The sequence below is a fragment of the Tympanuchus pallidicinctus genome, unplaced genomic scaffold, assembly GCF_026119805.1.
Source record: "Tympanuchus pallidicinctus isolate F22 unplaced genomic scaffold, pur_lepc_1.0 scaffold12, whole genome shotgun sequence".
NCBI lineage: Eukaryota > Metazoa > Chordata > Aves > Galliformes > Phasianidae > Tympanuchus > Tympanuchus pallidicinctus.
Window position 1 is genome coordinate 7,064,603 of NW_026294637.1, and position 27,592 is coordinate 7,092,194.

The window sequence follows — 27,592 nt, forward strand, 5'->3', positions numbered from 1 at the left end:
CTTTACCCTTCCAACATCAGTTTAATATGCCAGGGTGGAACACTCTTGCTTGGCTGATGAGGGGTTTTGGCACATGCTGACATCCCATTAACTTCAATATCACGTTAACAGACAGCAGCAGCCAAGAAGCGTTACTTGAAATCTTTAAACAGAGAGAATAAACCCAAATCACTTCTAAACACACCAGTAGCTTAATAAACTTGGTTAGAAAAAGGAAAACATAGTGAAGACCATATGTTTTTCTATTTAAAACTAAATGACAGCATATAAAAAGGGAGGGGAAATCTAAAATCCAGCTGTCCTGCAGCAGGGAGAAAAGGATTTCTGCAGACATCCACATCTAATTTCAATTTCTATCGTGACACTTCAGACGAAAGGAGGCTGAGAGCAAACAGGAGATAGAAGAAGTAATGCTTTGAAAACACTGCAAGGGAAAATGAAATCGTGGTCAAAGCAAAGTCCTGCTGAAATAAGTCAGCAACGCTTCCTCTCCCAGTCCCACAGCCAGGGGGACAAACCTGCAGGGCTTGTAGCAGGATACTCAGCTAAAGCACTCAGCAGCCCAAAAGGCATAAAGCATTATTACCAGATGTCGCTACCAATTTAATTCTGAGCAGATAGACTCACGGAGAAGACAAGCGTACTGTAAATCAGTGAGGCTGTTTCCCTCTTTATACATGCATATGCACACAACTCGCCTTGGTTCTCATGGCTGCTGTGCAGAAGAAATTAATAAGCCCAACTTTGAAATTTATAGTAAAACATCTGAGGAAATATTAGGGGAAAAATTATTTAAGAGCTTGAATGATAGCGGAATTGAGAGGATGAAGCAGTTGGTCTATAAAAACAAATCACGCTGAACTACATCCGATGCCTTATTTTCTCCTGATTGAACTACAAAATTAGTCAATGAAGGCTGCAATATATCCAGACTTTGTAAAATATTTGATAGCGTCTCAGAAAAAAAAAAAAAAAAACTTACCTGAAAAATTAATTTAAATTGGCTTGGTTATGAGCTCTGTGTGCACTGCTGTTAATATTAATGGTAGATTTTATTTATGTCGCTTTCTCTGCTGGTGCCAGTCTGGGTGCTTCCAAAAACTTCCCATACAGAGTAGGATGGGTGGGCACAGGTGAGTGCAGAGTGAGGGGCTGCAAAGACAGTGCATGGATGCAACAAAACTTGTCCACCACCAGGATTGGTGTACATTAGGTTTTAGATCAGTAATTAGTTGTAAATGAAGGAAACTCCTTGTAAGGATGTTCAGGGGGGACCTTATTGCTCCCTACAGCTTCCTGAAAGTAGGTTGTGGTGAGGTGAAGGTCAGCCTCAACTCTCAGGTAACAGCAATAGGAGGAGAGGGAATGACATCAAGTTGTACCAGATGAAGAGGTAATGGGGTGACCATCCCTGGAGGTGCTCAGGAACTGTGAGGATGTGGCACTGAGGGACATGGTCAGTGAGCACGGTGATCTTTAAGATCCCTTCCAACCTAAGTCATTCTATGACCCCTGCTTTGGTTCTGGGGACCCCACTCTGAGGGCTTCCGTGTGCATCAGCATCATTACCACGAGGGCATCTCCCCACAAAACAGGATGCTCACACCAAGCCCCCCTCCTAGATCTTGTCCACAGCATCTTTGGTGAGGGGCACAGAGTGACCATACAGCAGCACCCACATCCCAAATGCCCTCCTTAGAGCCCCCATTACCCTGCCCTGCTGTAGCCTTCTGCTCATACAGGGATGAGAATCTACTGAAACTCCAAATGAAAAAAGCCAGAGAAATCAATTAAGGAAACTAAATATTGATCCTAGGCTATTGTTGCCTCAAAATGATGGGGTTATTTCTCTCAGTTTTTGTACTATCCAACGTTTCTCCTTCATGGAAAAATCATAGCTTAATAGGTAAGAGCACACTAATTATTACACTCCTCATCAATCAGAAAGACCACATTGCTATTAGGAACACTGGGGAAGAAGAAATGCCTTCCTTATTGGCACACAGAATGCAACCGATTGCAGGAAATTCCTTTGCCTTCCTCCTCCCAAATCAGGACTGCAACCCCTGGGCCAGATCCAGGAGCATCCATCCAAAAGCAAGGAGTGGGTGCCAAGGGGCTGCCAAGCAGGAGTGCAGTTGCAAGGAAAGAGGGCAGAAATCAGCCTGTAGGGACAGATCTCTACAGCACATCTCAGCCCAAGGACAGCAACAGCTTCACCTGCTTCCCAAGTGCCGGCTCCACTTAGCGTAATGATTATTAAGCTCTGTCAGCAGATATGAAACCAATGGATGCAGCTCCACAGGCGAGCGCTTAGAAAGCTGCCGAGACGTCCCTGCTTACAGGTTTTCGTTATCCATCTGGAAAATTGCAGATGTCACAAGAGCTTTTAGAGCATCAAGATGAAATCGTCTTGTCAGCAGCAAAAAGGGCCGGTTCCCTCACCCCGATCCCAGCAGCCGTCTCAGCGCCGCAGGCTTTTGCTGGTGCTACGGAAGAGCACAGATCCCACTGAGCTGCACACCCCACAAACCTCACGCCAAAGGGAAAATGGGGTGAAGGAAATCGACACTGTCCTCCTTGCATTAACACAAATCCTCTTTTCTCCCGGCTGTAAGGCTAGGAAAAATTTGCAGTTTCATAGAACCATGGAATCATTAAGGTTGGAAAGACCACTAAGATCATCCAGTCCAGCCATCAACCCCCTCTGACCATGTCTTAGTGCCATATCCACCTTTTTCCTGATTACCTCCAGGGACAGTGACTTCATCACCTCTCTGGGAGCCTATGCCAGTGCCTCACCAGTTTGCTGGGGATGAATCATGCTCTCGATCAGAAAAAGATGGGCATAGAGGTTTCTGGCTCCAGATCGTCTTGTGGGTGGTTCAGGTTAAATGAGAAGCAAGCCAAAGGGCTTTAAATCCAAAAATCCATGTAGATCTGCCCATTATCTCTGCCATAATTATATGGTCTTTTTTCATCCTCTGTGGTTTTGGAAGCTGCTGCACTGCTTTGGCTCAGGTGACTTCAAAGGCAAGATGTGGCAAAACCGCCTTGCCAAGGGCTGCTCCTCCCTGCAGTACTCTGGTCAAAAGTGGATTTTTCCCTTTCCACAGGAAAAGCTCTCACTGGTATCGAGGTGAGGTCTCTTTCAGCAGGACCAGAGAGCAGAGCACAAATCCATTCAGCACACATCAAATGCTGGGCTGCAGCCTGCAGACCTGATTAATCTGCTCCTTTCATGAGCCAGAATCCAGACTTAGAGGAAACACACAACATCCCATCCTCCATCCAGGGCCATGACATCAACAGATTTCCACTCTCCCACATGGAAATAAGCTTGCCCCTCCATCCCCAGCAAAATATTTGAATTCAAATACAATTTATTTCTCCTATGCACACAATACTACCAAAGCAGCTTTGTGTATAGGTATTATCTTCTGGTCCATTGACTTTTAATAGCATATTTGTAGCGTAGACAGCAATGAGATGCCTGAGTATCACACAGGGTTCTGCAGCACTTCCACTGTCACCAACAGACAACTGAACACTGATGCTGCTGATGGAGTTTCTTGGAATGGTCCGGGACACAGACAGGCTTACTACTGCATCATAAAAAAAAGAACTGAAATTGGAGATGGAAAAACCCTATCAGATCACTGGATGCTTCAGTGCCCTCTGCAATTTACTTCTTCAGTGCTTTCAGCCACCAAAGCTCAGCCATCCCAAATAACAGCTCCTATCCATTCCCTTGAGAGGTCATTCCACTGCCTCCAAATTTCTAGGCAGTCCTTCAAGCTTGCTCAGCCCAAGTTCAAAACCAAGAAGCACCATTCTCTGCCTTCTTATGAGCTGGACTCAATGATCCTTATGGGTCCCTTCCAACTCATATTCTCTGACTATGGCCAGTGTTCCATCCCTGGAGGTGTTCAAGGCTGGACATGGTTCTGAGTACCCGGATCTAACCACAAATGTCCCTGTTCATTGCAGAGACCTTTAAAGGTTCCCTTCAACCCAAATGATTCTACATAATTCTCTGTATTCCTCATCACAGCTCCCAAATATTTTTCTTGCCAATCCTGCCATTCTCATCCCAGTTATCTGCTCCTTGACCAGAGTTAAACTCTTCCAGGGTTTAAGGACAGTGCCCTTAGTTATTCTAAATAAGGCATAAATGACCAAGGATTTTACAACCAGTCACAAGAAAGAAGAAGGAATGAACTCATCTGGGGCACCCTCCCAAAGGACTATTTATCACCATTACCAGTAAGTAAATCTCTTTCAAAAAAGAATTAAACAACTGCAATACAAACAAATTACAATTGAGCTATTAATTAAAAGTCCTTTGCCTCTTCCCACAACCCCTTCCACCTTTTTAAAGCCACACAAACGTGACACTAAGTTGTCTGCATGCTGGCTGCCTTCAGAGAAGCACTGGAGAGCACACAGCATCTTCACAGGCCTTGCATCCTCTCTCTTCATCAGATTGGTCACATTGGTTCAAAAATAAATATATTACAAATCACAGAATGGCTTAGGTTGGAAAGGACCTCAAATATCACTAGCCATGGGCCAGTTACCTCCCATCAGATCAGGATGCCCCAAATCCAACCTGCCCTTGAGCACTTTCAGGGATGGAGCATCCAAGACTTCTCTATGCCTTCTCTTCTAGATAAGCAGTCTATTCCACTGCTGTGTGTGGTGCCCATTCTTGAGAAAGAGTTTTTCAGGCTCTCTGCTGTCAATCCAGTATCTTTCATTACAGAAAAGTTACATGATGACCCCCAGTGCCTGTCTTCATCTTCCACATGGCCCTTAGGGGAGGCTGCTCTGGGCTGTGGATGAGATGGGTGCAAGCAGCCAGACGAAAAGTTGGCAAGACTCAGCTGTTCATATACAGAGTAGATGAAGCAGCAAACAAGAGTGCCCACAAGCAAGGGGTCATGGGGGAAGCAGCCTGTGGGAACGCAGCACGAAGCAGGTTCAAGGCTTCCCAGGTCACAGGAAAACTATCAAGCTGACATTTTTTCTAGCTGCTTTTAGCAGCTGCCTAAAATAAACATTTTGGTTTTGTAAAAGCAATTGAAATAGGTGCTAGCTGATAGCCGGTCAGTGCACTTTTTATTTCATTTATAAATAGGTTATTAATGCTTCTGGGAAAGAGAAAATGTTTTATTTCTATATTTAAATCAGTGCTGATCTGCTAATTTCTCCTGCAGCTTTCTGGTGCATTTTCTCAGCACTGGCTCCCTGCTCGTGCACCAGGCCATCTTACAGTCATTAAGGTTGGAAAAGACCACTAAGATCATCTTAGTCTAATCAAACCACCAGATGATGCCCACTAACCACATTACTCAGTGCCACATCCATCCTTCCAGTGCAACATCCACATCTTCCAAACCCTCCACCAGAATAGCATAACCTGGAAACTGGAACATGAGCAGTAACTACTGTTGTAAGAGCCTTGAAGGAGAGGAGTCACAGGAGGGCATGGCTTTGTCACAACCCCTGGGTGGGCAGCATTGGGCAGCACTGAGGCAAGGCTCATCAAGAAGCACACAGCCACAGAGCTGCAGCCAACCTTGTTATGGTTGGCAGGCCAAGCAGAGGGCAAGGCACCTACCAGCTGCAGAAGCTTCGTGCTGCATCACCTTGAAGCCACCAGATAATAAATGGCACAGCTTGCATTTCAACAGAGAACAATCAGGCATTTATAGAAAGAAGCCCCAGTGAAACCACATGCCCTTTCAATCCACTTCCCAGGCAAATAAAACCGAGTAATATTGAACACAAGCAGTACATCAAGGAGCTTTTAAAATAAATAGGAAAGGTACCAACGAGGAAAGACCCCGACCTCAAAAAAGGCCAAGCAGTCACTCTGCCCGCATGTTTCTGAGCATCTAACCCTCAACGTCAAGCCTCTCCAAGACACAGAACTACTTTTTTCATTCCTATACAGTTGCAAGCAAATAATCAGGGAACAACAACCGGTGCATGATTACAACCAGACTCGACCAAGGTAACGGAGGTCAGAATTAAGCCTCAACTGAAAGGTAGGTCATGTATTTGTGTGTTACCCCAACATGCCTCAAAGCTGCAGCAATAATTGTACGATGAAAGAGGAAAGCAAAAAAAAAAAAAAAAGCCAGCAGAAACAATAAAACAATCCAGCAAAACCAAAAAGCCAGGCATCCAGTATATCTTTGCAGGAGCTGCTCCTCTTGAATCAGAACCCTGAAATTGTTCTGCAATCGACTCAGCGGACAGTTATCATCTGTTTATGGAAAAAAATGTTAATAACCCCCAATCATAATCAAATAGGCAACCACTTTACTTTAAGTACCTATTAACTAATGCTAAATTACAATGGAACAGCTCTGCAAGTGCTTCTGACATCCACATGCACATCAGCAGTGCCAGCACTTTGATCAGGGCTATTAAAACATACCGAATGAATTGATAGCAACGCCATTTCTAAAACATCATAGGAAGAGTGGGCAGCATTTATTTACCAGTCATTCTTCCCTCTCTCCCACTTCCCTTTTATTTCTTCTCCCTAATCAGAAAGGAGTTGCTGGTAGGCATTGCAACAGACGCTCGCATCACCCATAAAGCCCTTCCCAATTAAGTTTAGTTTTCTTATCCTAAGCTGAACATCCACATGGACACCCTGATACCCAGAAAGGCTTGAGATATTTCCATCAGTAGGGCATCACCCAAGTGGTTATTTAGCCACCTATTTCCCCAATGCCTGTTAAAACAACAGGATGCTGTGAAAACGATGCATCTCTAAGCCCTGCCACCCTTTCCTCTGGGTCAGCAGACCCAGAAACCTCAGCAGACAGACAGGAAACACCATGCAAGAGAGCTGTGCACACAAACACAGCGCTATCACACGCCTTATTTCTTCAGGAAATCAGATTAAAGCGCAGTGGATTTTCTGCTAGCTGCAAACAACTCTGAACCATCAGCTGGCACTGCCTCCACCCAAGGAAGAAACCTCATTTGGAAAACATAAGTAGATTTTAATCTCAGAGCCTGGAAAATAGTTCACCTCAGCAAAACGACAAGTGCTCTTGTCTCTGGATTTTCTCTAACATCTTTTTCTTCCATCTCTTTTTTTTTTTTAATGTTAAAGTTGTGCAGCACAAGGAATACATCACACAAATATGCATGAGCACACACTCTCTATCCCCAGGCACTTGCAAACGTAAGAGAAAATAGGCAAGAGGAGCATATATTTAGTCCATCAACCTAAGCATTTATATAGCCCCCATCACTGTGCCATCCAAACATTTTGTTAGTCCCAGGACTTTTCTGTACTGTTATTGTTTTATGAAATTTCATGTTTGTTAGTCCCAGGACTTGCTTGTGGCTTTTTTTTTTTATTATATTATGAAATTTCATTTCCTGTCATCTGCTGGGATTATATTTTGATGGGAAGACGCAGAGCTTTACGAGGCTCCCGGTTATGAGGCTGACCCCAAATGGTGAGGTGTGAAACCTTCCTCCTCCAATGGGTGCTCGGAAAGACTGAGACACAGATCCCAGAGCTGGAGCAAAGGACAGCTGAGTGCAGAGCACCAGACTTTTTGCTCTGCCCCCAGAGTCTGTTGGGCCCCCCTAGCAGCTAACACTTGGTAGCCCACTGTGATCTCCATCATTCCACATACATCCCCCTCTTTCACCAGGAGATAAACCCTCTGTTTAACTCTAGAGAAAAGATGTGCTTAGAGAGACTCAGGAGGTACTTAGGGTAACGTGTCCAATATGAGTACACAATGTTCTGCATCCGTGACAAAAACAACAGAAAAAAACTGCTCCTACAGGCTTGCCAAGCTGGGATTTCAACAAAAACAGCTCCTGATTCAGGGAGTGATGCACTTTCCTGAAAAGACTCAGGCTTTGTATTTTTGGGTTGGTTTTTTTCTTCCTCTCAATAAATGATAACAATTCAGTTGCCATACATGATGGTTACTGCCTAGGAATAAACAACAAGTGACCCAGCTAAAGGAGATTAGGAGAGGGTTGCAGGCTGTGCTATATCCAGCACAAGGCATTGGAATAGGGAAGAACATATACATGAGCCTTTAGGAGAAGAGCTCTGTGCCACTCAGTAAAGTGCTCTAATGGTCTGGACAAGAGCAGCACCCCGTTAACTCAGCCTTCAGGAAGAAGGAAAAGGAGCCCATAAAGAGGACACCAGTGAAGGAGGCACCCAGCAAATGCAGGACAAGCATAGGCTTGAAGGCATTATTGCCAGCTTTGGACCATCCAACAACAGCTTGGCTGAGACTCTAAAACAACCTAAGGAGACCAGGCTTATGGATCTACTGAGCAGATGGAGAGATTAGAAAATGCATTTTGGAAAGAGCAGAGGGGACCATGGCATTTCTTGGGGGGAAATAAGTCAATCAGCTGCCAGGGCATAACCAGGATACTGCCGAGCATCTCAGCTAATGCAAGCAATTGGAAGAGCAGCTTTTGTGTATGAAGACACCTAGAACACCTGCAACTCATCGCAGAGATGTCTCTCAAAGTAATGTAATCTATAAAATCTGGGAATTCTGCATAGCTGTGGTTGGACAAATTATGGTCTAATGAGGAGGAAAGCAGGCTCTTCTGGTTACATGTTTTTCTTCCCCAAAACTGCACTTGTAAGAGCCATCACTGCACACCTCTGGTTTCTGTGAATGCAGGATATCCACTAACATGCTTGCCCAAGCACCTCCAACATGTGCACACATCTGTTCCAAAACTGGTTACTCACATCATGTTCACTCCTCTTTGATTCTTCCATCAGGGTCAGAAGTTACTTTTCCTTTTTATATTTATATCTCTAAGCCTCATCAGTGGCAAATGCCCAAACACTTCAACAGAGTTCTGACAAATCCCACAGAAGGCGCATAACATCATCCCAGTTTTACAGATGGGGAATTAAAGCAGAGGCAGAGGTTAAGACAGCTAATTGACTACGGACATTGAGTCAGTAGAAGAGCTGGGAATTGATCCCAAGAACCACGTCTTCCATTCCTCCACTCCACCCACCAGTCAGTACACCACCCTACCAGATGGTTCCTATCATTAGACATATGGACTAAATATTGCTAAGTTGATGTAGAAGATTTTTTATTTAATTAAGAGTCCTGTCTTCCATCTCCATAGGATGCATAAGGGAAACTCCAGCCAGAATCCCATCTGGATCCACTGAGGAAACATGTAAAGCAAACAAAGCTCTAGACAAGCAGAAGAAACACTCCCAAACCTATCAACTGCCCTGCAAGGCAGACACCAGCACGGCCAGGAGCAGGCTGCGACTCAGGAGCCTTGGCCCAAGCCCTGCGTGACAAAGCCTGGCTTCAGAACAAGCGAATGCATGAGCCACCAACTGGGCTGGGAGCTCCTGTCACACCAAGGCATGAAGCTCTCACAGGGTACCACCAACACTCCCCAGCTGGAAACAACAGCAGAATCACAATAATCAGATGATACACTGTCATCTGCTCCATCAACACCACGACAAGCCAACATTGGTTCAGGTAGGAAAGAGACCAGTTCTGCACAGCAAACACTGGAAGCTTTCTCACAATCCAATCACTTCAAAAAGCTTTCAAGTTGCTACTCACAAAGCAGAGGAGAAAATTTTCCAACAGAGGCACACTTCCACATCACCAAAAAGCAGGTCAGCATTTGCTTTCCTGGCACACACCTTACAAACTTGCAGCACATCATGGTCCCAACTCATAAACAGGCAGAGAATTGAAGCACCTGCTTTTCCAACAGAAACCAGAACTACTTCACATCCCAGCAGAGGATATTGTTCTCTTCAGATAATATCTCTTGGATAATCTTCTCTTCAGAAGGCTTTGCATCAGTACTGACAACATATGAACAAATCCACAACACCTTTCCACGTGCTCTATAAGGACCTGGCAATCTTGGAAGGTGCCTCCTGCCAGAGGAAGGAGGCTGCACCTACCTTTCATCCCAAACTTGGACCGTCGGCCGTACTTGTTGATCATAATAAAGAGGACCACCAAGAGGACACAAGCAAAAGCTGCTAGTCCAACCGCTATGGAAACCTGGAAGAAAAAACTTAGAGTCAAGGCAGTGGAATTTGAGAGTTTAGATTGAAAATAAAGGCATTTCCCTTGCCAAATTATCCTTTCTCTAGTTTCACACCTCCTGCTGCAGACCCATTGATATCAGCTATGGAGGAAAATACAAGCAAAACCAGACTTCTGGTACAAACTGGAAGTATCATGGGTTGTTCCCAGTGTTGGAGCTTTGGGATCTCCTTGTCAGCAGTGTTGGCCTGGCAGCAGCTCTTCCAGGACTCTCAAACCAGGTATCAGCTGGCAAGGAGGACCTCTGCTCCAATGCATACATCACAAGCCTCCATTTGCAATATCACTACTGTGCTCTGATGTCACAACACTAAAGCTCTACTAACCTGAGCTGGGAATACGTAGGAGCAGCAGAATATTCTTTAGAAAGAGCAACTCTCTCCATTCAACCATCTCTCAGGATGGAGAATAGAGATAAGAACATAAGAGCAGAAAGAAGACAGAAGGAACCAGGTAGAATCCCTCTTTCCCAAAACATTTTGTTTTCATAATGCCTCCAGCAGTTCCCTATCTATTCTAATTTTAAGTGGTAAATATTTATACCAGAGAAGCATCCAAAGTCCTTCACTGGAACTGTGGCACAAACGTGTCAGTCCACAAGCAGAGGAGAGAAAACCTCCCTGTGCTAAAGGCTTTATACGAGCCCAGCCTTATTTTAACATTTTTGAATATTTATTACTACAGGTCTTTGCTCGAGATACTTCCACTACATTGATGTAAACAGCAATTTCCTTGGCATTTGACCAATTGCTCTCCTGTAGCAGGTCATGTTGCATTTAAACCTCACTTGATTTTTACAAAACTGTATGGTATAAATAGAAAACATATCATTAACCAAAAACAATTATTTTCTTTCGCAACATTCCCCCTGTGCTTGACATATCAGCTACAATATTTAGTTTCTTTTTTTATTTTATTTTACCACACACTATTTTCATCCCCCAGCTTTTTTTCCTATGCTTTGCATTTAATAATCACTGCACATTATTACCCTTTTCTCACTGTTCAAAGCTTTCACTTAAGCTATACAAGAGTTTCACTTGGATGGGAGCTAAAACCAAGGGGAATTGTGTTTTCTTCATTCTGTTAATACTTAGCAGGTTTCAAGATCTTAAATTTTTTTCACAGAATTAGAGCACTTGTATAACATGCTACTTTTTCCCAATGCTTGTACACATTTTTATTTTTCCCCTTGCCTGAATTCTGCAAAATAAAGACAATGGTGAGATCTGATAAGCCATAGGCTTTCTTTCATTTTTTATTTTTGGCATGCCCTGCAGGGTAGAAGAGAGGGCAAACTGGCATTGACAAAATTGAACCAAGCTAAATCTGAGTCTCTAACAGGGCTGAACTTAACAGTTCAATAATAGCATGAAACACAATCGACTGTTTGTTTGTTCTCTGGGTGCTACTTTTTCAGAGTGAGAATTTCTGACCTGCCAGCAACAACTTCACAGGATGTCTTATTTTCAAAGAGCTCCCTGGTTGCATACAGCAGACCCAAGAGGCTCACACAGTTCACATCAGTACTTTGCTTCCCCAGCACAAACCATAAAACCCTTCTTATTTTGTTGGCTGACTTGAACCACAAAGGAAGAGATTTTTTCCTTGCAAGCATCTCAAAACAGCGCTGGACTGTAAACACTGAGCCATTAATAAGAAATACATGCAGAACAGTTGTGCTGAGAAGAGGACAGGACTCACCCCAAACGTGTCCTCCTCTGGTTTGTGGGTCACAGTGATTGGTGGAGTGGGACTCACTTCATAGTCACCAACTGAAACCAAAACAATGAAGAAGATTCATTGTGGCTCTGATGATGCTCCTAAAGCACCAGCATGCCCCCAGTGCACGTCTGACCCAAGGAGAACCAGTTCATCCCTAACCAAGGCTGCAGTTTTATTTCAGACAGCACTAAAATCAAAGAGTGATGTGCACAGCCATAGAGAAAACACAGACTAAGACAATGCTAATGCTATTTCAACTCTGCAACTGAGAAACACTCAAGTCCCTGCTCTGCCAGGGTGAGCGAGCTCCACCCCTCAGCCATCCAATAGAAACTTCAGACGTCTACTGTAGGGATAAGGTATGAGATTAATTTCAGCATAATTTATCCAAAGAAGCAGTTACTTGGATGGGCTTTGGAGAGTGGGGAAATACAGTATGGTCTGTTGAGGAAACACCATGAAAGTTCAGTCCAATTCTCATCCCACTCCATAACACACAGCACGTTGTACATGGATGATTACACACCAGATCCTTTTTTAGGATCGCACTTAAGGGAAGTATCTCCAGGGCTTTGGAGAAATCCCAGAACTGATCAACACCTCCCCATCCATCTTGGTCGTGCATTGGGAAGCCAGAAACAACTCCCACAGTATGCAAAGGAGACACTTACTTGAGACAAAGTTGTCCGTACTCTCTGTGGAAAGGACAAAGAGAGAAGCAACACAATTAGCAACACAGCAAAGGCACAGTAATCTCATTCCCAGCCCACCTCAGGCACACTCTATCACCTCAAGAGCCCAAGAAACAAAAACATTTAATATTTTATCCTTTTGGGCATCTCTAACTGGTGATGTCCTGGATACACTTGGCCAGCAGGACATGCCAGAGGTCAGGACTGAGTGCACAGGAGCCTTGATCTGAAGTGAAATTGGAAGGATGCAACTGCAAAATTGAAATGGAAATTATGGACCTTTTGACTAGCTGTTAAATGATTGCTTTTAGCAAATGATCAAAGCTCAGCGGACACAGGTGTTCAGTAGGATGGAGGCAGAGAGGCAGGTTTTGCCTTGGCTGGTAGCCTTCACCCAGCAACAAAGGTCTACAGGGGCAGGGATCAGATCAAAAGGAGAACAGGCCAGAATGAGCCAGGGGGTCAGAGGAGGCCTCTTGGGTTCCCTCAAAAGCCTATTAAGTCCACTCATGAATGCTAATAGTGTCAGCATTGGACCCGATGCCATGGCTGACCTAGAGCTGCTTCCTCCCCAAGAGAGCTGCATGGCAGCCACTCGACTGCTCTGGTCTATTCAGCAAGGCCCCTTCAGCTTTGAAGACTTCCAAGGGCTCTAACAATGAGGCTTAAGGCTCTCCATGACATTCAGTTTACATAGCATAAGAACAGTGTCAGCTTTCAATTCACTTGCCCATGTAAGAAACTGAGCCTGATGTTAACTGGAGTTTACACAGCTTTGTTGGCAGAGGGCTCCTGGAAGGACACAGAAATGCTCACACTGAAGTACAGAGGAGGTTTGGAAGGGAAGTGTAAAACAATTCCCAAGTGACAAACAAGGCCTTCCAGACCAGGAGAAAAAGACTCTAAAAAAAATATTTTTGTTTCAAGTTAGGCAGAACCAATTTCCCTTGACTTCCTCTAGCAAGAGGGGAAAAAAAAAAAAGAGGAAAAAAATACTTTCTGTGGACAGTTCTACTTCTTTATCTATTAATACAGACTCTAGTCATAAAAATGTTATCTGTTTTTGCATTTTTCTTTCCTGAAGTAAATCGACACCCATCAGAGGTTTTTCCCACTAAACATTTTTATTTTTTGAAGGGTAAAACAAAACCAAGAAATTTTATTCAATTTGATGTCTGGGAGAAGTTTCCAAAGAACTAATGATCATTCAGGGGGAATTTGATAGACCGACTTAGCAGATTAGTTAAAAGGAAATAGGAATAGCCTATGGCAGAGGTGTCAGTGACAAAATGCAATGACATCTTCACTGGGAGATGAGAAATTTGTCCTGGGAGCCATGCTCCAGGCCCCTAGAACCATGACATGGCACAAAGTTATGGCATGCATCTCCCAGCTCCTACACAGTTTCTAGTAGCAATTTCTCCTCCAGGCTAGGCAACACAATCTGGCATCACACTAATGAGTGGTTACACACCACAGGTTCCTAAAAAAAAAAACCCACAGTCACAAGGTCCTTTACCATGCCAAAAGAAATTCTTCCAGGCTAAGGCTTGTATTAAGACTAATAATCCCATCATAGGTAGTTACAGCAATACCTGTGCACGAGTGAATAGCTATAGGCAATGAGCTTCCCAAACAAACCACCATGGGGAAGTTTCAATTTGTCACATTTTCCTGGAGGAGCCTACCTTCAAATGGGAAATTATAGACATCAGCTGCATTGAGTGTTAATGTCAGCTCCGGCAGTGGACAGAGCAACGAACTTGAGGGAAAATAAATTACAGTTTGGATTGTGCTGACAGGGTCTGCAAGGGTGAGGAACAGCTTGGGACTTTAGATCAAAAGAAATAAGAGAAATGGGTCATTTCTTGCTGGAAGTTGGCTCAGGGTATGTAAGCACTCACATCAATAACACACACAAGGCATTGGTGAAGATGCACAGACAAGGGCAACATTCTACATATATTTCACACAAACAGGTTCTCCCAGAGCCTCTGACAGAAGAGGTGCTTCAAACACTGATGTACCTTCCCACATCGTAGCATGGTTCAGATACACTTCCAAAATCAGCTCTCCAGAAGAGCAGACCTGCCCATTTTTCTGGAGATCCAGCACCTACTTAGAGGTGTCCTCATTTCACATATGGGGAAATGGGGTCACAAGGGTGGCACCTGACAGAGCTGATGCTGAGAACCTGTGCCTCACCTCACCCACCCACATTTTGTAAGCTGCTCTTTCCCCTCCCCCCGACAGCAGGAAGCATGAATAGGTAGGATACCCAAACAGCATCATCCTTGAGGCCTGAATATAAATTTTCCATTCCCATCCATATCAGCTCATTTGTTCAATTGTCAGATCTTCAAGGCAGAGATTTGGGTTTGCATTTACAATATTTGACCTGCGGGAAAAGTCTGTGTACATATATGGTGTGATATAAATAATAAGTGAGAGCACTGTTGGTATTTTTCTATATTTAGCAAATGCCCTATTTTGCTGGATTTTCTTGGGCTGCAGGGGCCAATTTAGAGCTGCCACTTTCTCACGGCATCATTCCTGAAGGCAGCAGCATGCACAGACCTTAACTCCATGATGGTCAGTGTGATGCTGCAATGCTAGAGAGAAGACCAAAGCCATCAGCGCTGCTATATAGTAGAAAGATCACCACCAAAGGTCTCTGCTGTATTCTCCAGAGCTGGATTTTCATGTCTTCAAACTTTTTTTTTTTTTGCAGTTAAGCCATAAATCACTAGAGAGTGCAGCAGGGAATTCCAAACAATCAGTAAAGAAATCCTAGCAAATTGATGCAAAGCAACTAATTGAGCTGTCGCCTTTTTTTTTGTAGACCTGTCATCCTGGAATTGCACATGTCATATTTAGAAAGAAAACAATCCTGACATTGCTTCATCCAGTTGCAATCATTTCTCAACTGCAAGTTGGAAGAAAAAAAATAAAAGAAGGAACAAAAGGCAGAGCCTGCCTCACTTTAAGAGGATTTCCTTTATTTAGCTTATAAGTAACAACTCCACAGAATAATACCATCTGTGTATTGCAGGATATATTGCAAACACAAACATCTAAACCATTTAGTCTCTCTCCTCTCAGTGCAATTTAGACTGACATCCACCAAAGTTCAAGATCAAATTCTTCCTCTTGATATGAACAAGAAAAGGGGGATTTCCTGCTGTTAAACTGCTTTGCGCATTTCCTTTTACACTGATTCACATCAGGAATCACTGATATGTGGCTGATGAGAACCAGCAGTCCCAACACAACATTACATTCACAGGTGAACCACGTACTTGGGGTCACAATCTTGCAGGGCTGCTTAAAACTTCACATCACTAGATTTATCATGATGCCTCTCTCATTGCTCTCACGTTCCAGTCAGACACCACCACAGATGACTACACTCCATAAGTCATAGAATGGCTTGGGATGGAAAGGACCTCAAAGATCATCTGATCCAATGGGGTCTGATTTCTCTTCATCACCTTTTGTAATTTCTATGCTGTGTTGATCACTGAATTAGACAGTTGTGACCACAAGTGTCCTTCGGTGTCCCCTTTTCCAACCCTCTTCTTAAAGGCCAACTTAGAATGAGTTGACAGCAGCTCCTCGAGCTGCCAGGATTACTGGTGCTACCATATTGAAACCATCAGACAATCCTAATGAGATTAACTGAACATCCTACCTGGAAAGGGCTTCTCAAGGAAGTGTCCTTTGATGGTCTGGTTGGCTGAGCCCAGCTGGTTGGTGGCCACGATCGTGTAGTTGCCATTGTTGTAGTGAGTGGGTTTGTTGAAGAGAAGGCAACCCTCAGACACTTCCCCTTGTTGGTAGAACTCCATGTGGATAATCTCTGTCTCCCGGAGGACCTGACCGTTGTGCAGCCAGTGAAGGGTAGGAGCTGGATTCCCATGCACTGCAAAGGCAATGCAGTGCTCCAGGTGCAACACCGGCTCCTCCAGAGTAAGGATGCGAGGGGGATCTAGCAGAGAGAAACACAGCAGGCTCACAGCAACCCAATAGCTGAATCATGCCTTGTGCATTAGGGAAATTAAGGTTATTGAAAGCGCAGCCTCCAAAATCCCTTGCTCCTTTTATTGTTCCCATGGATGCCTGCAAAAAAAGGAGCACTGAAGTCATGAGAACCACTCCATACTCCCCAGAAGGAGGACCTGAACCATAATACTGGGCTTGTAAAGGGGGTTATGTATTAACCCCAAGGTTGGCTCCTTCACCAGCCAAGAAATTATTAAGACAGAAGTTACTCAGTGTGCACAAGGTGGCTGTGATCTTCTCCTCCAGAGATCACAGGGAGGCAGTCGGCTCCCATAGAGGACACCAGGACATAGCACTGTCACAGTACCCACATGTGAGGTGCCCATGGGGGATCTCCAGTCACAAGGAGCAGTTTCAGATTTCATAAGTTGAAGGAGCGAGTATCCTCCTGTGGCTGCAGATCCATGGGAATTCTGACTGCTTGAACATCCCAAAGGAGTTCCCACTCATTGAGCACCCCCTCCAGGAGTGTTTTAATTTAAGGGAATAGAGTAGGACAGAGAAAGGAAAAGCAGGGACACAACCAGCAGTTTCTTGTGTGTGTATCTTCATCCTTTTGGGAAACCCCCCAGCAATTCAGATGCTCTGCTGCCATTGCTTCTGAAATCCCAAATACAACATCTACATATGAAGTCTTAAACCCTAAGGCTGGCAACATGTGGACCCAAAGAACAATTCTGTGCAAATACAAAGGACACAAAGAGACAGATCTTCTCTGAGGTTGCCATTTTCCTGAGAGTATCCAGCTGCAAAGACGATCCACAAGGAAAAATAATAAAAATTTTGGTAAAAAAAAAAATAATCACTGACTTCAGCCCATCTTTTTGGAAGAAGAAAAAAAAAAATGTGGTACTCAGCCACCCTGAACCACATAGCTGTGTCCCAGCCACCTCGTTTCACTCACAAGTCTAGATCTACATGTGGCTTATTCACATCTTCTTGGCAAGGATGCTTCAAATCAGGCAGCCACCTACACAGAGAAACCCAGATTTTTACTCTCTTTTGGTGTGAAATCACAGCCCGAGTGATGGGTCTGGGCAATGAGAGCAGGGGTAGCAGAAACTGTCAGCAGCTTAGAGGATTACACGGGTGAAAACAGGCATTGGCACCGTGCTTTTTAAGGTGTGGAGGAAAAACATGCTAAAACGCAGTGCAAAAAAAAAAAAAAACAACACACCCACCTGCTGACTGATCATCTCTGAGCTGATGTGAACTTTAAATACCTCCATTCTTCAGTCCATCAATACTACTTACTGGGAGGAAGATGAAAGAAGAAAGCATCTGCTCTCCTCTTTCCAATCCCCTGTGACTACCTTGTCTTTGTAAGACCCCGTGGCTCCTATGCTAGGCTTGCAGCACGTGGTCTCACCAAGACTAGCCAGAATCACACATGGTCCCTACTGTGCCTGGAAGGGTGCTGGGAGGTCAGATTTCTAAACTACAAATTACAAATGCTACAGACACAGCAACATATAGTAAATCTCAACTGCTCGAGAGTGCAAAGCTCTGTAAACTTCCCCTTAAGGTCAGGTTTGTGTTGAGATATACTGGAAAGCACACAAAAAGCCAAGCTCCAAGTAGTTAAAAGTGAATGGTTGAAATGCAACACGCATGTGCTCACATGGTGTGTGTGCTGTTTAACTTTGTAGGAGCACATCTGGAGGGAAGCACCCTAAAATCAGAGGCAAAGATCACACTGGCTTTAGCAAGGGTGACATTTAACCTCTCTCATGATACCAGGGTGAGCAACTCTTTGTGAACAAAGGCAATTTAGTCCTTCTGTGACTTTCCCCTCACTCTGTTGTACCTTACAAGAGATGAGCAGAGAGACATCCACCACTAGTGTGTTCCTGCGGCTCTTGTCTGCTCTAGTGCTCAACTCTGCAAGAAATTCTGCTCAGTACTGACCTTAAGAGTGCTGAACAAGGACCCACCACTGTGCTCAGCTCTTAATTCGCATCCAAAAAAATATCAGTGCATCACAGGCAGCAATCTGCAGTGCATCCATACAAGTCACTGCCCTCCCTCCAGTCTCTGCACCACCAAAGTCTCCCCACTGCTACTTACAGTAGACAGTGAGCAGAACGCTGGCATTGCTCATCCCCACCACATTCTCAGCAATACAGGTAAGCAGGAACCCATTGTCCTCACTGGTGACGTTCACCAAGGTCAGGTTGATGGCATGAACATTGGTCCAGTTGAGGTTGGTCTGTACATCACAGAGAAATACAGACAGAAATCAGCATCCACTGGCTTCTCTCCTTCCTGCTACTGCCCCCAGAAGAGTATCACAGTTTCTGCGTAAGAGGCAAGAAAGGCTTTAAAATTCAAGGACAAGTAGGACCGGGGGAGGGTATCTTATGTCCCGTCATTGGAGACATTCAAGGTCAGGCTGGACGGGGCTCTGAGCACCTGATCAGCTGTAGGTGTCCCTGTTCAGTGCAGGGGAGTTGGACCAGATGACCATTAAGACTCCCTTCCAAATCAAACAAATCTATGATTCTATGAGGAGCTATTGGGATGTGGAGAGCTGCAAGTGTTGTGGTATTGGTAAACATAGCTTGTCCCTAGACAAGCTTGCTTAGCTGCCTGTTTCAGCTACAGCTATTGCAGACACGTCTGTAAACAGGTAGTTTCATTAGAAGAGACATGAGTTAAGATTCAATTAGGGAGCACTGAGATATGAAGCTATCTCATCTTCACTTTCCTGTCACACAGAGGAAAGGCTTTGCTGCCTGCAACGTCCTTCAGGGTTCTCATATGGATAAGATACCTCTATTTTCCTTACAGTCATTTCACATTTCTCACTGCACTCCACAATACCTACAGATCCCCCCATTCATAGATGTGGAAAACCCAAGGTCCCCCCCACGACAGCACCCAGCAGCACTGCACCTCCTGGGCCCTACCTGGTGTGTGTTGATGGAATGCAGATCTGCCACCGTCCAGTCAACGTCAGGCAGTGGTGATCCTGAGCCATTGCAGGTGATGACAGCATTCTCCCCTTCCCTCACCGTCAGGTTCACATGGCTCACACTGATCTCAGGGAGGTCTGGGAGGGCAGACATAGAAATTCTTAGGTGCAGGGCAGCATTGGCCACAGGACACATGTGGATACAAATCCCACCAAGCTGTTTGTCAAATCAGCCTCCAGCACTCTGCAGTACGTAGCAGGAAGCAATGGCACGGCACTGTCCCACCAAGGAAAAGAGGGAGCATGGAGACGTGTTCCACATCCAGTAACGTGGATGCTGGAGATATGCCAGCTGACAAGATCCTCCAGAAGTTGTGTTCAGTCCTGGCTGCTCTTCCCCTCACATAACATCCTCCCAGTTTCTATCAGCCCCACAGATACTGCTTTTAAGAGCAGTCACCAGTGACAAGAAAGCTGATGCACTGAGAGAGGATCCAAAGTGTCCACACCTATAGGTATACAGCAGAGAATGCCCAGCACTCTGAGGAAGAACATCATCCCTCTAATTTGTAACAATCAATAGCAGATGACCAAGAATGCATCCTCATATCAACCACCACTCTCCTAACAAAAGGTGCCCTTGTTCTGCCTTGGTGGTAGCAGAACAATTCATTGATTTACGGCAGTCCTGATTCACATACCTTCCTTCCTTGGTGCTGCAGGCACCAAAAATCCTTGCAACATGAAACAAGGCCGTCTGGCTGCAATTAGAAGGGCAAAGAACATTCTGGGCTCTTCTGGGTAAGGCAGAACAGCGGTCCCCTTCCATCACAGAAAGGCAGCTTCCATCACACTGACCCAAAGCCAGGACATCTGTGCTCCCAAATCATCACCCTGATGCCCATCTAATACCACCACTGACGGAGTCATCTCTCCTCCCACCCCCAATTCCTACAGATCTTTTTCCCCTGAAATCCTTGCAGATTATTATTCCCCTATTTGTGGAGAAAGTGACAGTGCTCTTTCAGATCTTTTTAGTTCATCCACAAGCAGGCAGAGTCTGGCCAATTTCCAGGGATTAATAAAGGGACATCGTGAACTCGGAAGCAAAAAATTGATGCAAATGAAAACGCGTGCTCTCTGTGTTCTACTGCTACAAGAAATGAACTCAAATTCCTGGAACAGAGGTCAATTACCAAAGAAAGAAAACCTCTGTTTTTCTTTCTTTTTTCATCCTCTGCGTTTGACAGCTGCTCGTGTACAGACACTTTAATTGTTCTGCTGAAGGTACACGTCCTTCCCTTTATACTACAAGAAATGCTTTCCAGTAATGGTAACAACAGAGCAAAAACTGATACCAGACAGGCAGCTGACATGAGAACAAGGTGAAAGAAAAAGGGTAAGTATTGAACGTGCCTCATCTTGCTCCTGGGGCCACTGGACTCTGTTAAACACAAGCATAAAGCAGAGCGAGATACAGTCACTCTAACCTCTTGCTGACAGAGGCAAGCTTTCAATTGAAAAGTTAAAGCAAAGAAAACGGATAGAGACGTATTTCCTAAGGGTATTTTCTCTTATCAATATACCACTTCTAGAATTTGGTAGACAGACGAAGAGCTATATGAAGCTTCTCAGGCTATCACATGGATTGATCAAAGATTTAGGACAAGAGCCTTCAGTTGTGCAAGGTGAGGTTCAGATCAGATACCAGGGAAAATTTCTTCTCAGAAAGAATGATGCATTGGCACAGGCTGCCCAGAGAGGTGGTGGAGTCACCATACCTGGAGATGTTCAAGAAAAGATGCAGCACTGAGGGATGTGATCAGGAGGCACGGTGGGGACAGGCTGACAGTTGGACTAAGTGATCTTAGAGGTCTTTTCCAACTTGATTGATTCTAAGGTTTATGATTCAAGCAATAGCACTACAACAAAGAAAGCCTCCCAAACCCCACAGCACCTTCGGGCACACCAAAACAGCGGCCCAACATTTACCCAGATTCTATTTTTAATACACAAGACACCCTAATTATCTTCAATCATGTTATCCTTGACCACATGGCGAGGTAGTGCAGCATCAGGTTCCCTACAAAGGGGTTGGCTGGTTGTACCAGAGAGAGCAAGACAGGCCATCCTGCCAGCACCCTCCCAGGAGCCCTGAACAGGCTGCACCTTACCACACTGGGTGATGTTCATGTCCTGCAAAAGGATGATGGCCGTGTCCAAGTTCATACAGCGCAGTTCCTGGGATTGCAGGTTGGCCTCGCCCTTCTCCTGCCAGAGCTGGATCCAGCGGATGTCACAGCTGCAGTTAAAAGGGTTCCTCTCTAATCTCCTATGGGCAGAGAGAAAGAAACGACAGTGGGGTTGGGGAAGGATAACCGGGGAGAAGCTCCTCTGCAGGATCTTCCAGAACACATGGTTCACATCTCTTCCTACTCCAGAGAGGCAGGTTTTGTACATCCATATGTGTTTGTGAAGGAGTGTGTGTGAATAAGGTTTTAGATCTTCCAGGTCCATGCTTGCACATACCTTTCACCATGAGGACTGCACATACGAAAGCTTGGGTTGGAAGGAACCCCAAAGCCCCAGTTCCATCTCCCTGCTGTGGGACTCAGGCTGCCCAGGGCTCCATCCAACCAGGCCTGGAGCACTTCCAGGAATTGGGAATATCTACAGCTCAGTCTCACAGTGATGCCATCCCAACTGCTCCAACAAATCAAATTTATCCCTTAGAAAGGAGCAAGCAGCCTCACGCTACCCTAACACACCGACTCACTCCTAGCACCCCACACCTAGAGGGGTCCAAGAGCCTGCTGGTGAAAGCACACTTCCAACTCCACCGCCAATGCTCAGTGAAGCTAGCAGTGATTCTGCTGAGTACCTTATACAAACACAGCCTCCTGGTGCTCCAGGACATGAGCTAATGTGCAGGATATCATGCATTTTAATCAAATCAAACAGCACCGTGCTGAGACCCCACTGACCTGGCCAGGAGAAATGGAAAGAAGCACTGCCTTTAATGTACTTCGTTTAAGACACTGTTACACATTTTATATACAATGGATGTTTATTATTATTGATTTTCCAACCTATTAACCATTTCATTTACATTTTTAAAGCCCTACAGCTATCTACGCAATAAGTGCAGATCTCAGCAGGGAGGAAACCTCAGTGCTCAGCCAGCACAGGAGTTACCACCAACATGAGCTGGACTGATAACATGAGCAAAACAGAGGAGAGAGCTTGAACAAACAGAATCAGTCCTTGTGAAACAGTGAAGCAGAAAACAAAGCAGTCCGTACAGCAAAAGGTGAGCTTGATAACCCCAAAGCAGAAGGGCATCTCCAAAGGTCAAACTGCTGCTTCTTGCAGCATCCAGCTCCCTGCCTCACACAGGGGGAAGCTGCTTTTCTGCTCCATTCCACACATCACTGCAAAATTCATGCTTCCTTTTACAAATTAATTCCACCGACTAACAGGATTTGGAAACAAGTTCCAAACATGCAGCTGCCATTTGTCCATAGCGGTGCTGTGAAAACAGGAGAAGGCAGCTCCTGGTAGCACTCAGGGTTATTAAACCTGAACTCTAATGATGGCATATTGTTCTACAGGGAGATACAAACTGACACCTGCATAACAAACTCCAAAAGTGGAGTTAAGCTCCACTCAGTGGGTTTTTGTTATTGTGTTCCCCCCCATTCACAAGCACCCAAACCTTTGTTAAGACAGCTACAAGGCTCTGACAAGAGACCTGAAGGCCAAAACAATGAATTTAACAGGCCAGAGCAGATTAGCTCAGTGATTTGGTGGCATTCGATAAGGCATTCTCTGCTCAGGCTTCACAATCCTTTCATTGTGGCCACAGATCCAGAATCCAGGTTCTCCTGGAGACCCAACATCACTGCCACCAGCAGGGCTGGGTGCAGGACACAATACTAGTGCTGTACCTTAGGAGCAGTGTGGGCTAAGAGGCACTGCAAGAAGTGGAAATTCTGCTCCTTTGCAAATATCCTCATGAAACAAGGCTGCTGGGCAGAGCTGCTGTCGCAGCACTTGCGAGCAGCACTGTAAGTAATAGAAGGCAGCCTTCCCAGCCCATTGCTAATTCATGATGGGTCATGAATAATACAGGAGCAGCGTGCGTCAGGGCAGAACTTACCCACGACCTGCCCCAACATCAGTGATGTAACACACCCTAACCGAGACCCCCACAGGGGCTTTTGCACAAATTAACTCCCATCACTGGCCAGACACGCTGAGCGCCACCGGCAGCTGGCGTGGCACTGTGATGTGAACACACTGTGGGTTTCTGGATGTGTACATAGATCAGTTTTCTTCTTACACTACTGTAAAAGCACACTTGGTACATGTGAGATGCTTCTCCTCTTTGCTTGGAGCCTTCCATGCCACAATGAGGTTTGCAGAGATTTCAATGCCTATTTCCACTCAAAATCTGCTCAAAAAAACAAAACAAAACAAACCCTCACCTCTCTTCTCAGATCTCATCACTGTCCTAGAACTGTGGCTAGCATATATCACTAGGCACTAGATGCATCTTGAGGAGCAAAACCCCACTGGCTGGTAGGAAGCCAGCAACCTGGAGATACATCTCTGTAAAGCATGGTGCAGCAGCCAAGAGACCTCCTCTACTGCATGGTCTGATTTTCGGGTGGTTCTGCGTGGAACCAGGAATTGGACTCAATGATTCTTATGAGTACCTTCCAACAAGGGATATTCTCTAATTTTATGTGCTTACTGGATGTATCAGCATCTCAGAGACATCCAAAGCAAGAGACTCCTGTCCACGTGCATTCAGCACAGCCCACTGCTGAGAGGATAAGGATATTTCTATCACGTAGCCTTAGCCTGGAAACGCTGCCAAAGCATCTCTTGGTTACAGGCACTCAGGAGCTTTGCACACCCCCACATCTTCCTGATGGTCTCGTTAACGTAGAAAATGCCTGTGAGAAGCAGTGAGCTTCATGGCTACAGGCACACTGGTCTCCATACAGGAGCAGAGCTGCTTTCTGCACCAGAGGAACTGGCCTGAAAAGGGACAAAATCCATAACGCGTGCCAGCATCAGCCAGCAGGCAAAGCACCTGGGCAAGATCTGAGCACACAGGGCACCAGCACTGTGCTCAAGTTTGGGACAGAAGGAAATGCGGACAATCATGCCCAGCACCAGCATTCCAAGTAGAAGGACTTCATACCCAAAGCAGAGTGATTTTTACCTAGGCACACACCTTATCCCAGGTCTCATCAGCTAAACCAAAGCTGTCTGCAGCTACAGCCTCTCAGAGGGCAGCAGCTCAGATTGTTGCCACACTTCTGCTGCCTGTTTTCATTCACATAAAGCTGCTCTTGAGCTTTGGTATGCCTGCAATTAAAACACTCTCATCCTTCAAGACACAGCCCGTTTCCTTAAGCTCAAGAACCAAAATGCGCCCGGCGGGCAGAAAACAAAACCTATTTTCATTTCCCATTTCTGTTTCCCAGCACTAGTGCTTCTCTTGGGGGTGCAGGTGTTGTTTTCACCTCCTTCCAGAAAGGGATGGGACCCAAAGGGAAGAGCTCTGATAGGGAGCAACACACGGTGTCCAATATCCACATTGGCTAACGCATGGAGCAGGCAAGTATCATCATCTTGCTACAGCAGCATTAGTGCAACTGTTGGCAGCAGTAAGTTTTTAAGCTAAGGGCACAGACATTAAGCCAGGCTCATCACACCAGAGAGCTTGCCATGCCCCATTCCCAAAGCATCTTGTGTAGCATTGTAAAAATGTACTGCAGGCTAAGCTGGCAGGGACTACTTGTATTAGAAATGCTGACAGTCCAGGCAGAGAAACAAGATGTTCAGGACTACAGCATTTTATCCAACCAAGGAAGTAATTGGATCCAGAGTCTTAGGCCTTTCCGGGAAGGAATTTCTTGAAATGTCAGCCCTAAGCTCTCTGAGGACGTGACAAAGGAAGCCAAGGACATGACAGAGGAAACCAGCTGTGACTTCTGGATAAGAAAGGCTCTAAGTCCAATGTTTATGAGCTGTTGCAAGTGTCAGATGCTTCCTTGTGCACGCTCAGCTTGCTTCAGGCTTTGGAGAGCTGTGCACACATTAGCTCCAGCCCTGTCGGTCAAGGTCAGCCTCTGCCGTGGGAATTTAGGCTGGAGTTACAGGAAACCATTCCAAGTCTTGTTCTGGCCAGAAGGAGAAAGAGATAATACTCTTTGGAAGCATGCCTCATTTTTGCCATCCTTTCTTCAGTGAGTCATCACTGGAAAAGCTCCACTCTGTTCAACGCTTCTGCTTTAAAGTAATATTCCTAGCTTGAGACGGTTTGAATGCAGACTGGCAGCTCTTTCAAGCCCCAGGTTCCCATTCACCTGCCTGCTCTCACAGCACGGCGTGATTTTCATATTAGCATTCTGCTCATCTCAGTGCTCACCATGGCTTTGTCAGGTTTTATGTTCCCATATGGAGATCTCCATCACACACAGTAGCAGTTCCTCCATCCCAACACTTTTCCAGAGACAATCCTCCCATCTTCTCCAGCCTTGGGCTTCTGCTTCTGCACAGGCCCCAGCTCCTTGCCACCTCCTTCCTCTCCAGAAGGGTTTTGGCTTCACGTAAATCCTTCATGTAACTCCCTTTCTGGTTTTCACCAGTGCTTCACACTCACTTTATGTAGGCCATATATTCCATCTCCCTTCCAAATTCTGGGAGCCTGCTTAGTGCTCAGCATGCCAAAAAACTGTCTTCTACTCACCCATCCTCTGCATTTCTAAAAAAATTACAAATAAAAATTCCACTTTTGCACATCCTTTCCTAATTTCTCTGCAGCCTGGAGACTTACTTTTCTTTAAAAGCCCCAGTGCTCAGAACCACGACCACCCCACAGGAGAAATATTTCTTTACCTTAGTTTCCAACTTCTTTATGTGAATGATTATTGAGTCCATAGTTTAGGCTACATTCCCACGTGATCTTTTCTCTCAAACATATCAAAGTTCAGCAGTTTCCTGGCCACGGGAAGGACACAAGCACATCAACACTGGCTTCCCAGTGGATATCATCTGAAACGTTCCTCCTCTTTCATGCTTTGGGAAGCAGTAGCATCATGTTATTTGGGTGCATCCTACCCGTGCTGACATGGAAGAGGTTCCATAGTGATGAGAAACCCAGAGGGGACACATGACAAGAAATATCAGTGACAAAGCACTTCTCCAGAAGAAAATAAACTTGACCAGGCTCTCATTCCAGCTCCCAGACAGGGTTCTTGTTGATCACTCAAGCCCATGCCACAGGGCGATGCCAAGAAGCCTTTCAGAGCACAGTGGCAGAGATGACCAGCCAAGCTGGGCATTGCCAAGAAACTCCAATGAAAATGCTGACAACACAATTCATAACAGAACGGCTGTCCATCTCCCATCTCTTTCCTATTACCCAGCCCCATGATTTCCCACGTGCCTACCCACATTACTTCTTTCATTAATCAAGGCTCGTTATCTCTGAGTGCAGCTCTGAGCACATTTCCAACAGGAGCCAAACCATTCACTTTATTTCCCTTTGCCAGGCTGCAGAGCCCTGGCCTCAAGTGACTCTGCTGACACAGACTGCAGCCACCTCCAGCACACCAGCTTCCCTGCCAGCATCCGCTGTTCACTATGGATGTATTCAGCATCTGATGGGACATGCACCATTCAGTGCCCAAAAGGCAGCATCTCAATTCCCTCTTTGTCTGGCATTGGTCTTTTGAGCCCGATTTGTTCTAGCAGACCTGGGGCACACCCAAAGAAAAAAATATATATAAGCAGAGAAATGAAACAACAGAAATGAGCCACTTTGGAAGCATCGCCACTGATCTGCAGGATCACTGTGATCCCAGGCTCTGCTGATGCCTCTCACCCAGGACTGCGGCCCCTTTTGCACCTCCACGCTTGGGTCTTTCTAAGGCAGCAACCATCAATCTGAATTTTGCCAAACAGTGCAATGATAATAAGTAAAGGTCTAAGAATACAAATGACTCATGCTATTAAACTTGAAACCTGAGCCAGGCTTTAAAAATATTTAGAGC

General features: G+C 45.3%; 1 protein-coding gene across 7 annotated transcripts in view; it reads right to left on the reverse strand.

Moving 5' to 3' along the window:
* NTRK3 (neurotrophic receptor tyrosine kinase 3) overlaps nt 1-27,592 on the reverse strand; it is a 182,366-nt gene that overhangs the window by 111,304 nt on the left and 43,470 nt on the right. For all 7 annotated transcript variants that reach the window (XM_052672170.1, XM_052672167.1, XM_052672168.1 and 4 more), the window contains 7 exons: nt 21,695-21,852; nt 19,516-19,658; nt 18,674-18,815; nt 16,236-16,532; nt 12,524-12,547; nt 11,832-11,902; nt 9,980-10,082 (listed from right to left, as the gene is read on the reverse strand). In XM_052672170.1, coding sequence (XP_052528130.1) covers nt 9,980-10,082; nt 11,832-11,902; nt 12,524-12,547; nt 16,236-16,532; nt 18,674-18,815; nt 19,516-19,658; nt 21,695-21,852 — 938 coding nt within the window. The remainder of the gene's footprint in view (nt 1-9,979; nt 10,083-11,831; nt 11,903-12,523; nt 12,548-16,235; nt 16,533-18,673; nt 18,816-19,515; nt 19,659-21,694; nt 21,853-27,592) is intronic.